The sequence below is a fragment of the Branchiostoma lanceolatum genome, chromosome 8 (genome assembly GCF_035083965.1).
Source record: "Branchiostoma lanceolatum isolate klBraLanc5 chromosome 8, klBraLanc5.hap2, whole genome shotgun sequence".
Lineage (NCBI taxonomy): Eukaryota > Metazoa > Chordata > Leptocardii > Amphioxiformes > Branchiostomatidae > Branchiostoma > Branchiostoma lanceolatum.
In genome coordinates, this window is record NC_089729.1 from 14,314,856 (window position 1) to 14,330,109 (window position 15,254).

A 15,254-nucleotide genomic window follows, 5' to 3' on the forward strand; every position below is an offset into this window, starting at 1 on the left:
TCCTAAAGGGACCTATGAACCCCCTAAACTACACTAAAGAGGACGAAAAGTTCAGCCTCATTATGATGTCCTACTGGGCAAACTTCGCACGAACTGGGTAAGAACTGTCCACTTTCTACCTAGACAAGCCTGTATATAACATGTGTATATATATAGACCGCTGATAGCGGCATTCTAGGTTTTAGTGGCGTTTTTTTTTTTTCAAATCGCGGTATTTTGGTACTTAAGTGTTTGATGCTCGTTACAGGGATCCCTCCGACTTCACCGGCGGACCCACTGACAACCCCTCCCTGCCGACCTGGCCTCAGTACACACCTGACAACCCGGTCTACATGAAGCTGGACGTGGTGCCGACCACTGACGTTGGGCTGAAGTCTGAGAAAATGAAACTTTGGAATGAGATCATCCCTGAACTAGCTGCTGTGAAGAAAGATGAACTTTGAAATTCTCGCAAAGATAGTATGAAATGATGTGCGCTGCTACTCTGTCTCATCTTTTTTTTAAATCGTGTGTTATGATTTATTAACATAGGTTTGTGATACATGCATCAAAAATTTTTATTCATACACTAGCTTTTACAATTAATGATATTATTATTTGATACTCAAGCTACGTATCGACATTATGTCTTCTATAAGAGGTACCTATTTTCAGAGGTTTGTACTTATTGGTAAGGTTGACATCTGGCAATCGAGAAACTATTGGCACTTAGTAATATACATTTCTGTGGTGATTTGAGCCTAGGCTATACTAAAATGTGAACATTCTAATCTTACGATAGCCTGTTGTTTTCTATTACTGCAAAGTATTAATGTGCAGCGGCTATTCTCGTCATAAGTGGCCACCTTCAAAGTATCGTGCCGACCGGGCTATGTTTGTCATCGGATGCATCTTGATCACTGAGCTGGTTTCATTGTAAACATTATTACATACCATTACGTTGGTCTTCATCAAAGATTTAAAAATGGTAAAAATTCATTTATCCCTTCTTGAATATGCCCCTGCGGTTCAAAAGCTGCTAGGTAGAAGGCCCATAATGTGATAATTTCCTTATTTTACTAACATCAACCACACACACACACACACACACACACACACACACACACACACACACACACACACATACACATCTGAAAACAGAAAGTTTTAAAATCTTCTTGGCGAAGGTAATAAGAAAAAAGCATTTTGCAGTCAGGCTGCCCCACAGAAGCCTTGTTACACACACAGCGTCTGCTATTAATATTTTTCAACGTCAGCATGGGCTACATGCGTAGTAAAAAAATAAGTAACCAATCGCACTTGTAAGCTGACTTCACTGAGTCAATACTGTCTATGACCGACAGGACGTTGGTTGCCAAGGAAACAACCCCAAGGTCACGTCAATCACCGTGGTTCAGTGAGCTGCTTGGTCACACCGCCAGTTGTGTACAGTACCGAACATGGCGGCCTTTCGGGTGCTCGCTGCGATCGTCACACTGCTTCTCAATTTTTGTTGCACACACAGCGTCTGTACATATTTTATGTCAGCATGTGTAGTAAAAAAATAAGTAATCGATTGCACTTGTAAACTGACTTCATTGAGTCAACACTGTCTGTGACCGACAGGACGTTGGTTGCCAAGGAAACAACCCCAAGGTCACGTCGATCACTGTGGTTCAGTGAGCTGTTGACACCGCCAGTGGTGTACAGTACCGAACATGGCGGCCTTTCGGGTGCTCGCTGCGATCGTCACACTGCTCCTCTACAATTTTTGTAAGTATGTGGGTTGTGCGGCTAGGGTCGTAGCGGCATCTATGATATCCAGCACTGTGTAAAAATAGGCAAGCCACGCGGCAAATATTCAAATATGTTAACTCTGTTATGTTGCTGATGACTGGGATGGACTGATTTGAGGCTCAGAATTAGAAATGATACACAGCGGGCTTTTTCTACACATGGGCTCCACGTCTGTTACGTTTTTCGTACGCCAATGCTACGTTTAGCATTGTGGGAGGGCGATGGTGCTACTTGCAATGCATGAAAATAAGCCCCTTTCTGATAACATGGTTATCCTTGACATGGGTCACTGCGAGCATGGGTAAGATCGATTATGTGTAAGATGTATTGTGGACAGGGTTTCCGGTCTCGTTACATTCCGTATGAGCAGCTTTAAAGCATTATAATACCTTTGCTGCTATGCAAGTACAATGTCATGTGAGAGGTCAACGTACTTTCAAAGGCGTGCGGGCACGTTATGTGTGCGCGGGGTGTGCTAAATCTCCAAGCAGATGTAAGAAACCGCCTCAGCCCTAATGTTGATTATATATATGTATGTATTTGCGACATTTGGTAGTGCACCTTTAACACTTCGTTGGCTCTGGAAAGACGTTCTGAGTCTGAGCTCATATCTGCTTGGAGATTTAACACACGCCGCGCACACGATTTTTCCACAAGAGGGTCATTAAAAGTACGTTGACCCTTCACATGACATTGTACGTGTCCATGGTAGCAGTGTAAGGGTGTTGGTACGGAACGTAACGTATGGCTGGTAAACTTTTGAAGATTTGTCAAACGGCCGTGTAGAATTTGTGTTCAAGTCATTTCTTTGGCAGATATGTATTCAAAATTATGAGAACCATACCTATTCTTCAAAAGGCGTTATCGATGCATATGGGACAGGAAAGAGCTAACGTGGTATAAAAATTGGATTAGCGTATGCAAACATCCTGGAAACACAAGGACAAATTTGCGAAACCACGTGAAGTCAAGAGGCGATGGTATGTTGTAAAAATCGTAATCGACAAGAATATAAGATCTGTACCAATGTCAGTCTGCTACAAACTTCAGTACAACTAAACAAAAAACAAAAACATTGTAAACTATCCAGATTTCAAACCTTTGCCATGATCGTAAACAATGTTATCTATCATGCAAAATGTATAACGTGCAGGACAGCTTTGACACGTCACCCTACAGAAGAACATTACATTGAGATACACATGCACATGATGAGCTGTAAGTAATGCAAAGCAGAAACAAATTTGCATAATCAAAGGGGAAACTTTATATTTGAAGTGTCGCCGATATAGAAAGTTGAGACAAGGCATTTTATGACAAGTTGGACATTATTAGAAACCAATTATGCAAATATGACGTAATTTGTAAATTTCATATCATGCAAACTATATTCACCTGTGTTAAGTGTCTTGTCTTCTTGCTTATACCTGTGTATTAACATGCTTTTAGTAAAAGATAAACACCATCATACATATACCATGTGAGTTTGCATGATCAATTACGGAATGTTTAAAAAGCATTTTGCCTAGAGATTAGACCTTCACATAACTGTTCTAATCCTATCCCAACTAGGTGCTACAGCCGGTCAGAACGACGGTCTTGTTGTGTCCACGGTGACTGGACAAGTCCGCGGAACAACCACACACACAACCGACCTTCCCGACAAACCGATCTACGCTTTCCTGGGCATCCCGTACGCAGCGCCACCTGTTGGAGAACTCCGGTACCGCCCGCCCCAGCCTGCCCTCCCGTGGGAGGGGGTCAGGGAGGCCGTGGATTTCGGCTCTTACTGTCCCCAAAATCTCTCCATGCTTAACCAGCTTGACTTTCCTATGGAGTTTGGAAAGAACATGACCATGAGCGAGGACTGTCTGACAGTCAACGTCTACACTCCGACTGTAGCAGCGGATGCCGCTTTACCGGTAACTTGTTGACACTGTGATAAAGAACAATGACAATACTTAACAAGTACTAAAATCATGTTCCAGCTTTAAATCATCTATACTTGCATTTGTTTTCGTATGTAAAATGTAAGCACAGCATGAATTGTGTAAAGGTGAAAGTGTAACGGTTATTTGTTTCATTTTGCAAATTGACCAGTCTTGTAAAACGAATATAAAATCCCTAAACAGGAATGTTTTCTCTCAATGCATTTTGTTATTTGTTACGCAAAGTTCCCATATACTTTATAGCAGGCGACTCGGCAAAACTCGTACATTTGCATTCATAAAAATACCGATTCTGTAGCTTTTTTTCTGACATGTTGAATGTTATGTGTTCTTCGCAGGTACTTCTGTGGATACATGGGGGAGGTTTGATGGTATTCTATGGTTCTCCTCCCGGATGGGAGGCTCTTGCTGCTCACCAAGACGTCGTGGTGGTCTCCTTCAACTACCGTCTCGGTGTGCTGGGTTTCCTCAGCACGGGAGACGAGAACATGCCGGGAAACTACGGATTCCTAGACCAGGTCAGTAGAAGCAACGGCCATCATCAATTCTAAAAAAAATCTCTTAAAAATGCTTCTTCTTTTTCAAGTATGTACATTCTGCTGATATCGTATACTAACAGAAGTAATATGCATACAATACAGGTCCATGCCATGAAATGGGTGAAGGAGAACATCCGAAACTTCGGTGGAGATCCAGAAAGAGTCACCATATTTGGAGAGTCAGCAGGCGGTATTAGCGTCTCCTATCTGCTTCTGTCACCCCTCAGTAAAGGTCTGTTCCAGAGAGCCATCTCACAGAGTGGTACCTGGAGAACATTTCCAGTCAACCTTCAGCCACTCGCAACCACCAAAATGTTTGCGGAAAAGGCAGGTTGTGAGATGGAAGATCCCGCAGCCCTAACGACCTGTCTGAAAGAGAAGTCGGTGGAGGAGCTTATGGGGGCAGTCCAGGCCTTGGGGCCAATGTTCTATCTTGTACCAGTGGTAGATGGGACATTTCTGACGGCTCACCCCACGGATCTGATGGAGAAAGGAGACATCAACACGGCAGATTATCTTCTTGGATTCAACAACCACGAAGGTGGATGGATGGGGTTGTCGAGTTTCCTCGAAGGAGACCCTCATGATGGGATATCCCAAGAGGAATTTGTCAAACTAGTGAAGATGGGCTTGTCATTTGTTTACCCGGTGAGTCCGCAACGCATCTAAAAACCCTAGACCTCCTATGTCCGACAATTGTCGGGTTGCACATTCTTGGTCTGTATGCTAGCCCTGACAATTGCTGGGTTGAGAATATTTATAGAATGCGTACGTTGCAACCGCGCGGTTGTTGTAAAGCGTGGTAACTAAAATTGAGCAATATCAACGAGTACCCTTTCTTTCAATTTTTTCTGGGCACTTGAGCAGTGGGGGTATATTTTTTCTCTGGAACTCCAGCAGGAGAAGAGTTAAAACCAAAGTGTAAAGAGTGTCTTTGCACGATAATTTAAAGACTGTGAGTTATGTCCCATCTTAACCATCAACAGTGTTCTACATTCAGTGGATAAATAGTACTTAATATTTTTAAAAGACGTTGATGTCTTTCAGGGACGGGTGCGATATAAGTATATTGCCATGCGTGTCTTTGAGATACTTGATTCGTCATTCGAATATGATGAAGGCTGACAGGCGTAGTTACGCATTGTGTTAAAGATTAGCTATCTAACTTGACCATAACTATCGGTCAGAAGTTTGAATCACTGTCTGCAACAGTCAGTAACAGTAAAAGGGTAACAGTCAAACATATTGGAACATCTTGGATAATTTCATTGACAAACCATATTAATACAATTTAGTGCTTCTTAGGGATAAGTATTTAACAACGAAGTGATTTTCTCTCATGACATATGTTTTGGTATCCCTCTCAGGGCAATCCGAACTTTGACAAAATCGCGGACACCATCGTGGCTGAGTATCAGCATCCGACTACGCCTGACGACCCACTGGCAACCCTGAAACAGTTTACACATGTCACTGGAGATAGCTTTTTTATAGCTCCCACAATGCTTGTTACCGAAAAGCATGTCAGTGAGTAAAATTTATGCACCTCACGTTTGTATTCTGATAATACATCTTATTCAAAGACATGTGCATATACAGCTCAAACATATGGAGTATGATATAATATTTCAGTCACTAACTCAAAATGTATTTTTCTCTTTGCCTTTATGTAAAAAAGCAACTCATATTAGCACATAATGATGCCTGTGCATAGAGATACGAATACATTTATTTTTTTCGAGATGCACTTATGATTAAGACACAGTCTATCATTTTATCTCTCATTCTATAATGCTGTTTATTTTTTTAATTCTGTTCTACAGATGCCGGTGCTCGTGTCTTCCTCTACGAGGACCAGTACCGACCGTCCATTCACACGAACAAACCCGACTGGGTGGGATGTGAGCACGGAGACGACCTGTTCATGCTCTGGGGAATCCCGTTTCTCGACGGACCTGTCAAACCCCTAAACTACACTAAAGAAGACGAGCAGTTCAGCCTGGATATGATGGCGTACTGGGCAAATTTCGCGCGAACTGGGTAAACATTTGTTACTTCAAATTATCCACTATTTCACACCAAGAGAACACAGTGGCATGTTTGACTGGAAGTAGGTATAGTTTTGTGACATATTTTTATATCGTGCTATCTTTTGGATTCTTGCTGCTTTTAGTTTTCACTAAATTTGTTTATGCGTTACAGCGATCCCTCCGACTCCACCGGCGGACCCACTGACAGCCCCTCCCTGCCGACCTGGCCTCAGTACACACCTGATAACCCGGTCTACATGAAGCTGGACGTGGTTTCGACCACTGAAGTTGGGATGAAACCAGACAAAGTGAAGCTGTGGAACGAGATCATTCCTGATTTGGCTGCCGCAGGTAAAAAAAAAACACTAAAATTTAGTTAATTAGTTGGAGTCCTTGCCATGCTTTCCGTCTATAGGCCGGTCACCGTCACTCTCTCTAGAGCCCGTGCCCCCAACAGTTGGTCAACGTTCAGGCATCCCATGTTCAATACATTTTTGAATAGGCATTGTGGTCTAATGATCTTTTCCAAAAAAACACAAAATGGATGGAATGAGGCTGGATGATCTATATTATCTTCCCAAATTTATTTGGAAGGCATTGTGTATTGCTTTTATGAATCAGTTAAAAAATTAACATCCGTCACTATAGATTTGTTTGAATGGTCCAAGTCTCTTGTCCGTTGAGACAATTCTTACTTTTTTCTCAGGTAATGCGGAGTGTCCAGTTGTGTCAACTGAAACCGGACAAGTAAAGGGTACTGTCTTGCACGCCACCGACCTCCCAACCAAGCCGGTCTACACGTACCTCGGCATCCCGTACGCAGCGCCACCTGTTGGAGAACTCCGGTACCGCCCGCCCCAGCCTGCCCTCCCGTGGGAGGGAGTCAGGGACACCGTGGAACCAGGTCTTTACTGTCCCCAAAATCTAACATACCTTAACTCGATGGACCTCCCTTACAAACTTGGAGAGAACATGACCATGAGCGAGGACTGTCTGACACTCACTGTCTTCACCCCGACTGTAGCAGCGGACGCAGCCTTACCGGTGAGATTTTATAGAATAGGAAATACAATGTTCAACATATGGTGGCTATATATATCTTTATACATATTTCATACTTGACACGAGGAAAAGAGTTGTAATTTGGTCTAGGCCCTGGTGATGTTTAAGATCATACCCGATTCACGAGGGAGCCACGTGAAGGGCAACCAATCAGAAACAAGGAAATACGCGAGGTAGAACCTGTGAAAATGTTCCAGCCCTTTTTTTGTCGGCAGCGGGTAGGCCTGTCCATAATTTTTATGAAACTTAAACGAGGACGATTTTCTTCATTTTACATACATTTCGAAACAATATCGAAATGTTCCTTCATACATTTTGAAAGCAAAAATCATAATGTCTAGCAATAAGAAAGACAAAGTTAACCTAGGTTTGCACAAATCAGAAACGACACAGAACTTCTTTGCCATCCGTTTCCAGGTTCTTTTTTGGATCCACGGAGGTGGTCTATCCATGGGTATGGGGTCGATAAATGGATACGAGGCTCTTGTTGCACACCAAGATGTCGTGCTGGTCTCCATCAACTACCGTCTCGGTGTGCTGGGTTTCCTCAGCACGGGAGACGAGAACATTCCCGGAAACTACGGATTCCTGGATCAGGTCAGTGACACTATTAGAGATCAGTATTGAAATCCCACCCTCAACAGGAAAGGGGGCCTACGCGTCGAACTTTCCGGCACCTCGAGGTTGCCCTACCACCCCGCGAGACAACATTAGCTCATTTACTCAAACAACAAGTGCTAATTGACGCAACCATGTCTTGTCATCGACTTGAATCATCCTGAATTGTCTTTACCTTATTTACATTAGTTTAAACCTACAGCTATTTTACAGTTAAAGGTATAATCAGTCCAATGGTGGTGTCTGCCTCTATTATCGGTTGACGTCGACAATGGCATAATTTACGTTCTGTACAGGTCCGTGCCATGGAATGGGTGAAGGACAATATCCGAAACTTTGGCGGAGATCCGGGAAGAGTAACCATATTTGGAGAGTCAGCAGGTGCCGTAAGCGTCTCCTATCAACTCCTGTCACCCCTAAGCAAAGGTCTGTTCCAGAGAGCCATCTCACAGAGTGGTACCTGGACAACAATACCGGTCAACCCCCAGCCACTTCCGCTGACGAAAATGTTTGCAGAAGAGGCCGGGTGCGAGACGGAAGACACGGCAGCCATGACGACCTGTCTGAAAGGGAAGTCTCCAGAGGACCTTTTGGAAAGCTTCCAAGCCTTACAACCCAAGATCGGCCCCATGTATTTTTCACCTGTAGTTGATGGGACGTTTCTGACGTCTCAGCCCATGGATCTGATGGACAAAGGAGAAATCAACACAGCAGATTATCTTCTTGGAGTCAGCAACCACGAGTTCGGATGGTTGGTGCTGCCGTTTGCAATCCAAGGGGACCCTCTTGTAGGGATATCCCAGGAAGATTTTGTCAGACTAACAAAGACCGCGGCGTCAATGGTTTACCGGGTGAGCACAGACCACTTTTGATTTATATTGCAAAATTGCAAACGTTTAAAAACACAAAAAAGGCTCGAAGTATTGTTGCATAGCAGTTTTCAGTATTATTTCGGAGTAACAGCCAAAGAAGATTTCCAATATTTTGGAAAACATTTGTTGAACTCATAAGGCGTCTTTCCTTCTCTATTCTATCTGCTTAGTGAAATCTTTTCTCTGTATCCTTGCTTCCCTTTCCACGCTTAGGACAATCCAAACATGGACAAAATGGTGGACGCCATGGTGGCTGAGTACTCAGCAGAGTCCGATGACCCAATGGCGATCCAGTACCAGTTCTCTCATCTGTGTGGAGACTTCCTCTTCGTGGCCCCCACAATTATGGAGGCTGATAAACATGCCGGTGAGATTTGAATGGATACTTGATTGTGCAAGTTATTGAAAGTATCTTGTGTATATGATGAGCACAAAATATGCCATTGCATTATATTGATTTGAAATGAACATATTATCAGATTTTTTAAATGCTCCAAAAGAGGGAATGTATTTACTCTGCAACAAAATATCTTTAAGTACACCTTAAAGCATGCATAAAGGTTTGTTTCTTTATTTGACAGTGTTATTAATTCACGAACGGCAATAACTACCTTACATTACATTACAATTTGTATCTTACTGGAAGATTTTCCGTTTACTTTCTACTCGTACATAGACATTACAAATAGTCCTATATGCGTACCTCATTATGTTGACTGTTGTTCTTAACCCTTATCAATAGGCGCCGGTGCTCGTGTCCTCCTCTATGAGAACCAGTACCGACCTTCCATTTACCCGAACCGACCCGACTGGGTGGGATGTGACCATGGAGACGATATTTTCATGGTTATGGGAATACCGTTCTTTGACGACCAAGGGGCCACAAACATAACCTACTCTAAGACTGACGAGCATGTCAGCTTGAGCCTGATGGCGTACTGGGCAAACTTCGCACGAACTGGGTAAGAATTTGCCACCTCATATAAAGACAAGCCCACAGCTTAACGTAAATGCTAGACAGCGGCATTTTAACCCGGACACAGTTACTTTTCATATCATGATTTTATTAAGTTTCTTCACTACCAAAAATATTTTTCTTGCTTTTCTATTTTTTTTTTTAAATCGTGGACGAATATTTCTGAATGAATAAGAAAGAAAAAATTAGTCTGATTCTTTCCATGGCAATACTCACATGCACAACAAAGAATACTTACCTAATTCTCTTAAGTTAAACCATTTCTCAAAAAGATTTTCACCCACGAGAATTTCTAGAAATTTATGTTTATTTTTTTAATTTCATAGACTTCAAGGATATGTTTAAGATAATATTAGAATTTTTCTATCCCCTTTCTTGAAAAATCTTACTTTAAGAAAAATATTGTACGAAAAATAACTTAAGAAAAAATTCTTAACTCGTGGACAAAATGTTTTTTCTTAAGCTTAATAAGTTTTCTTAGTACGTTTTCTTCTGTATAAGAAGAAACAAGAAAAATGAGAAAAGCCATTTTCGGTAGCTGTTGGTACTTCAACTTTACACTAAATTTGTTGCAGCGATCCATCCGACTCCACTGGCGGACCCACTGACAGCCCCTCACTGCCGACCTGGCCTCAGTACACACCTGACAACCCGGTCTACATGAAGCTGGACGTGGTGCCGACCACTGACGTTGGGCTGAAGTCTAAGAAAATGAAACTTTGGAACGAAGTCATCCCCAAACTGGCTGCTGTGAAGAAAGATGAACTTTGAAAATCCCTCACAGAAAAAAATAATAATTTGTGCTGCTACTCTGTCTCATCTCAAGTAAAATTCCATGTGTTTTGATTTATCAACGTTTATGTTTGTTTCGATACATGCATCAAATATTTTCATTCGTATACTTTAGATTTTATAGTGGCAGAATAATATCATATTGATTGTATATGCGTATCGACATTAATTGCAGTGCGTCTTCATACAAGTGCCAATTTTGAGAGTTTGAGACTTTTTCATTTGTGTTAGATTTATGTCTTGATGAAATTAACGTATGACCAATCCTGATACGACACTGAGACAATGAACGTGATTTTTTACTTTACACCGAAGCCAACACTCAAGAGTACATTGTTTTTATGATTGACGTATGTCAAGAAAAAGACTACCGTTACTTATTAATCAACATTCCTGGAGTGCATTTGAACCTCAGTAATACTAAAATGTGAACCTTGAAGATTAGAATGTTTTTTCTAGGATAAATTTGTTTTAGTTTCTTTTAGTGCAGAATAGTACGAAGTCATTAAAACCTTCAAAATGTGTTATTCTGTTCTGTGTCAGTCATTGGATGCACCCTGATCACTGAGCTGAGACAGGCTAATCACGTCATTCAATGAAACTTAATCCAAAGAGAAGTTGGCCATTCTAGTTTAAATGTTAAAGTATCATTAACTGTGTTTAGCAGATTGTGTGTGCAACGATCTTACATAGAATTTGTCATATTTTGGCTCATTAACTACCGTCTCGGTGTGCTGGGTTTCCTCAGCACGGGAGACGAGAACATGCCGGGAAACTACGGATTCCTGGACCAGGTCAGTCGCAGCAATGACTAAACTGGGGCCATTGTCGATGAGAAATATTACTACCTGTTTCCTTTATGCATGCGCATTTTGCTGTTTATTCATATTAAAAAGAACGATTTTCTTGTTGTACAGGTCCATGCTATGGAATGGGTGAAGAAAAACATCCGAAACTTCGGTGGGGATCCAGAAAGAGTCACCTTATTTGGATAATCGGCAGGAGGTATCAGTATCTCTTACCATCTTCTGTCACCCCTCAGTAAAGGTCTGTTCCAGAGAGCCATCTCACAGAGTGGTACCTGGAAAACATTTCCAGTCAACCCTCAGCCACTTCCGCTGACGAAAATGTTCGCGGAGAAGGCCGGTTGCGAGATGGAGGACACGGCAACCATAACGGCCTGTCTGAAGGGGAAGTCAGCTGAGGAACTTTTGGAGTCGTTTGATGCCTTATGGCCTATGCTATACCTTGTCCCGGTAGTTGATGGCACATTTCTGACGACTGACCCCATGGATCTGATGGAGAAAGGAGAAATCAACACGGCAGATTATCTTCTTGGAGTCAATAACCACGAGGTCGGATGGGTGGCTCTGTCTCATTTCGTTCAAGGGGATCTTCATGTTGGAATATCTCAAGAAGAATTTGTCAAAATAGTGAGGACTGGAACGACTATGGCTTACCAGGTGAATACGCTATTCGATAAGAGCGGTTTTGCAAGATAATTCGCAAATTTGTGAGTTATGTCCCGAACCCATTTTAAACATATAGGCCCAGTGATATCTGGTGAATGTACAATTATTTGCATAATGATGATTATTAGTCTTTAGTTCGAATTATTTGTGAAAGTGGTGGATATCTAGCAGGGACTAGGACGTTATAGACATCTTGCCACACGTTATTGCGAAGATAGGTGCCCTTATGTAGTGACTGGTCATTTGAATCTGATGAAGGCTGACAGACATCCAGGATTTTGGTGATGATTCTCTGCTTTCTTAGGACGCAGCCTTGAACGAGCTGCTTGCATGACTCTGAAAAGTGATAAATTATAATCTAATAACTCTTGTATCACTCTCAGGGCATTCCAAACCTGGACAAAATTGTGGACACCATCGTCGCTGAGTATCGGGACCCGACTACGCCCGACGACCCGCTGGCGATTCAGTACCAGTTTTCACATATGCAAGGAGATTCCATGTTTGTAGCACCTACAATGCTTGTTGCAGAAAAGCATGCTGGTAAGGAACATTTGGATACCTGATTTTCATATTTCAGCAATACGCTGTATTTGTGTGCTTAAAGTTAATTAACCTTCTATATACAATAAAACGTTCTGGTAGGAGAAAAATGGGTTTCATTATGTCTCACCTTTTCCTTTGTAATATCAGAAGTTCTCAGTAAAAGCAACTCAAGTCATCCTTTTCAGTACATTGTAAATTCGAATATCATATAATCTATACTCATTATGGGCATTGTTATTTTCTTCAATTGAATAAGGCACATTCTTAAACTTTAGAATCTCTACTTCTCATTCTGTAAATGTTGTTAACGTTCTTGAATTCGATTTGAAAGATATCGGTGCTCGTGTCTTCCTCTACGAGAACCATTACCGACCTTCCATCCACCCGAACAGACCCGACTGGGTGGGATGTGACCATGCTGACGACCTTTTTATAATCTGGGGACTTCCGTTCCTCAAAGGACCTGTCAAACCAGTAAACTACAGTGAAGAAGACGAGGAGTTCAGTCTCATTATGATGGCGTACTGGGCAAATTTCGCACGAACTGGGTAAGAATTCGCTACTTTCTACCTGGGCAAGCCTATATAGAACTACATGTACAAATAGATAGCTGGCAGTGGCATTTAAAGTTTTGGTGGCGTCTTTTTTTCAAATCGTGGTATTTTGGTAATTAGTGTCTGATGATCGTTACAGGGATCCTTCCGACTCCACCGGCGGACCCACTGACAGACCCTCCCTGCCGACCTGGCCTCAGTACTCACCTGACAACCCAGTCTACATGAAGCTGGACGTGGTGCCGACCACTGACGTTGGGCTGAAGTCTGAGAAAATGAAACTTTGGAACGAGATCATCCCTGAACTAGCTGCTGTGAAGAAAGATGAACTTTGAAATCCCCGTAAAGATAGTATGAAATGATGTGCGCTGCTACTCTGTCTCATCTTTTTTTTTAAATCGTGTGTTATGATTTATCAATTTAGGTTTGTGATACTAGTACAAGCATTAAACATTTTATTCATATACTAGCTTTTACAATTAATTATATGATTATTTGATACTCAAGCTATGTATCGGCACTATGTCTTCTATTTTTAGAGGTTTGTACTTATTGATAAGGTTGACATCTGGCAATCGAGAAACTATTGGCACTTAGTAATATACATTTCTGTAGTGATTTGAGCCTAGGCTATACTAAAATGTGAACATTCTAAGCTTACGATAGCCTGTTGTTTTCTATTACTGCAAAGTATTAATGTGCAGCGGCTATTCTCGTCATAAGTGGCCACCTTCAAAGTATCGTGCCGACCGGGCTATGTTTGTCATCAGATGCATCTCGATCACTGAGCTGGTTTAATGGTAAACTTTATTACATACCATTACGTTGGTCTTCATCAAAGATTTATAAATGGTAAAAATTCATTTATCCCTTCTTGAATTTGCCCCTGCGGTTCAAAAGCTGCTAGGTAGAAGGCCCATAATGTGATAATTTCCTTATTTTACTAACATCAACCACACACACACACACACACACACACACACACACACACACACACACACACACATACACATCTGAAAACAGAAAGTTTTAAAATCTTCTTGGCGAAGGTAATAACAAAAAAGCATTTTGCAGTCAGGCTGCCCCACAGAAGCCTTGTTACACACACAGCGTCTACTATTAATATTTTTCAACGTCAGCATGGGCTACATGCGTAGTACAAAAATAAGTAACCAATCGCACTTGTAAGCTGACTTCACTGAGTCAATACTGTCTATGACCAACAGGACGTTGGTTGCCAAGGAAACAACCCCAAGGTCACGTCAATCACCGTGGTTCAGTGAGCTGTTGACACTCCGCCAGTCGTGCACAGTACCGAACATGGTGGCCTTTCGGGTGCTCGCTGCGATCGTCACACTGCTTCTCAATTTTTGTAAGTATGTGAGTTGTGCGGCTAGGGTCGTAGCGGCATCTATGATATCCAGCACTGTGTAAAAATAGGCAAGCCACGCGGCAATATTCAAATATGTTAACTCTGTTATGTTGCTGATGACTGGGATGGACTGATTTGAGGCTCAGAATTAGAAATGATACACAGCGGGCTTTTTCTACACATGGGCTCCACGTCTGTTACGTTTTTCGTACGCCAATGCTACGTTTAGCATTGTGGGAGGGCGATGGTGCTACTTGCAATGCATGAAAACATGCCCCTTTCTGATAACATGGTTATCCTTGACATGGGTCACTGCGAGCATGGGTAAGATCGATTATGTGTAAGATGTATTGTGGACAGGGTTACCTCATGAATGGAGACGTACATTGTTTGGCCACGTAATGTGACATGATATGACCTTGGTTGACAACAACTTACTATGTAGTTTCCGGTGATGTTACATTCCGTATCAGCACCTTTAAAGCTTTAGAATACCTTTGCTGCTATGCACATACAATGTCATGTGAGAGGTCAACGTACTTTCAAAGGCGTGCGGGCACGTTTCGTGTGCGCGGGGTTGGCTAAATCTCCCAGCAGATGTAAGGAACCGCCTCAGCCCCAAAGTTGTTATACATATGTATATATTTGCGACATTTGGTAGTGCACCTTTAACACTTCGTTGGCTCTGGAAAGACG

General features: G+C 42.1%; 1 protein-coding gene and 1 long non-coding RNA gene across 2 annotated transcripts in view; both read left to right on the top strand.

Moving 5' to 3' along the window:
- The window catches only part of LOC136440671 (uncharacterized), a 79,268-nt gene that overhangs the window by 56,007 nt on the left and 8,007 nt on the right, over positions 1 to 15,254 (top strand). The window contains exons 31-39 of the mRNA XM_066436768.1: positions 6,467 to 6,645; positions 7,001 to 7,338; positions 7,774 to 7,953; positions 8,271 to 8,825; positions 9,060 to 9,213; positions 9,589 to 9,808; positions 10,398 to 10,590; positions 12,470 to 12,588; positions 14,413 to 14,558. Of these exons, the coding sequence (XP_066292865.1) occupies positions 6,467 to 6,645; positions 7,001 to 7,338; positions 7,774 to 7,953; positions 8,271 to 8,825; positions 9,060 to 9,213; positions 9,589 to 9,808; positions 10,398 to 10,590; positions 12,470 to 12,588; positions 14,413 to 14,558 (2,084 nt within the window). The remainder of the gene's footprint in view (positions 1 to 6,466; positions 6,646 to 7,000; positions 7,339 to 7,773; positions 7,954 to 8,270; positions 8,826 to 9,059; positions 9,214 to 9,588; positions 9,809 to 10,397; positions 10,591 to 12,469; positions 12,589 to 14,412; positions 14,559 to 15,254) is intronic.
- Positions 12,969 to 13,558, top strand: LOC136440367 (uncharacterized). Its single transcript, XR_010756659.1, has 2 exons — positions 12,969 to 13,180; positions 13,326 to 13,558. It is a non-coding gene; the product is annotated as an uncharacterized lncRNA (long non-coding RNA).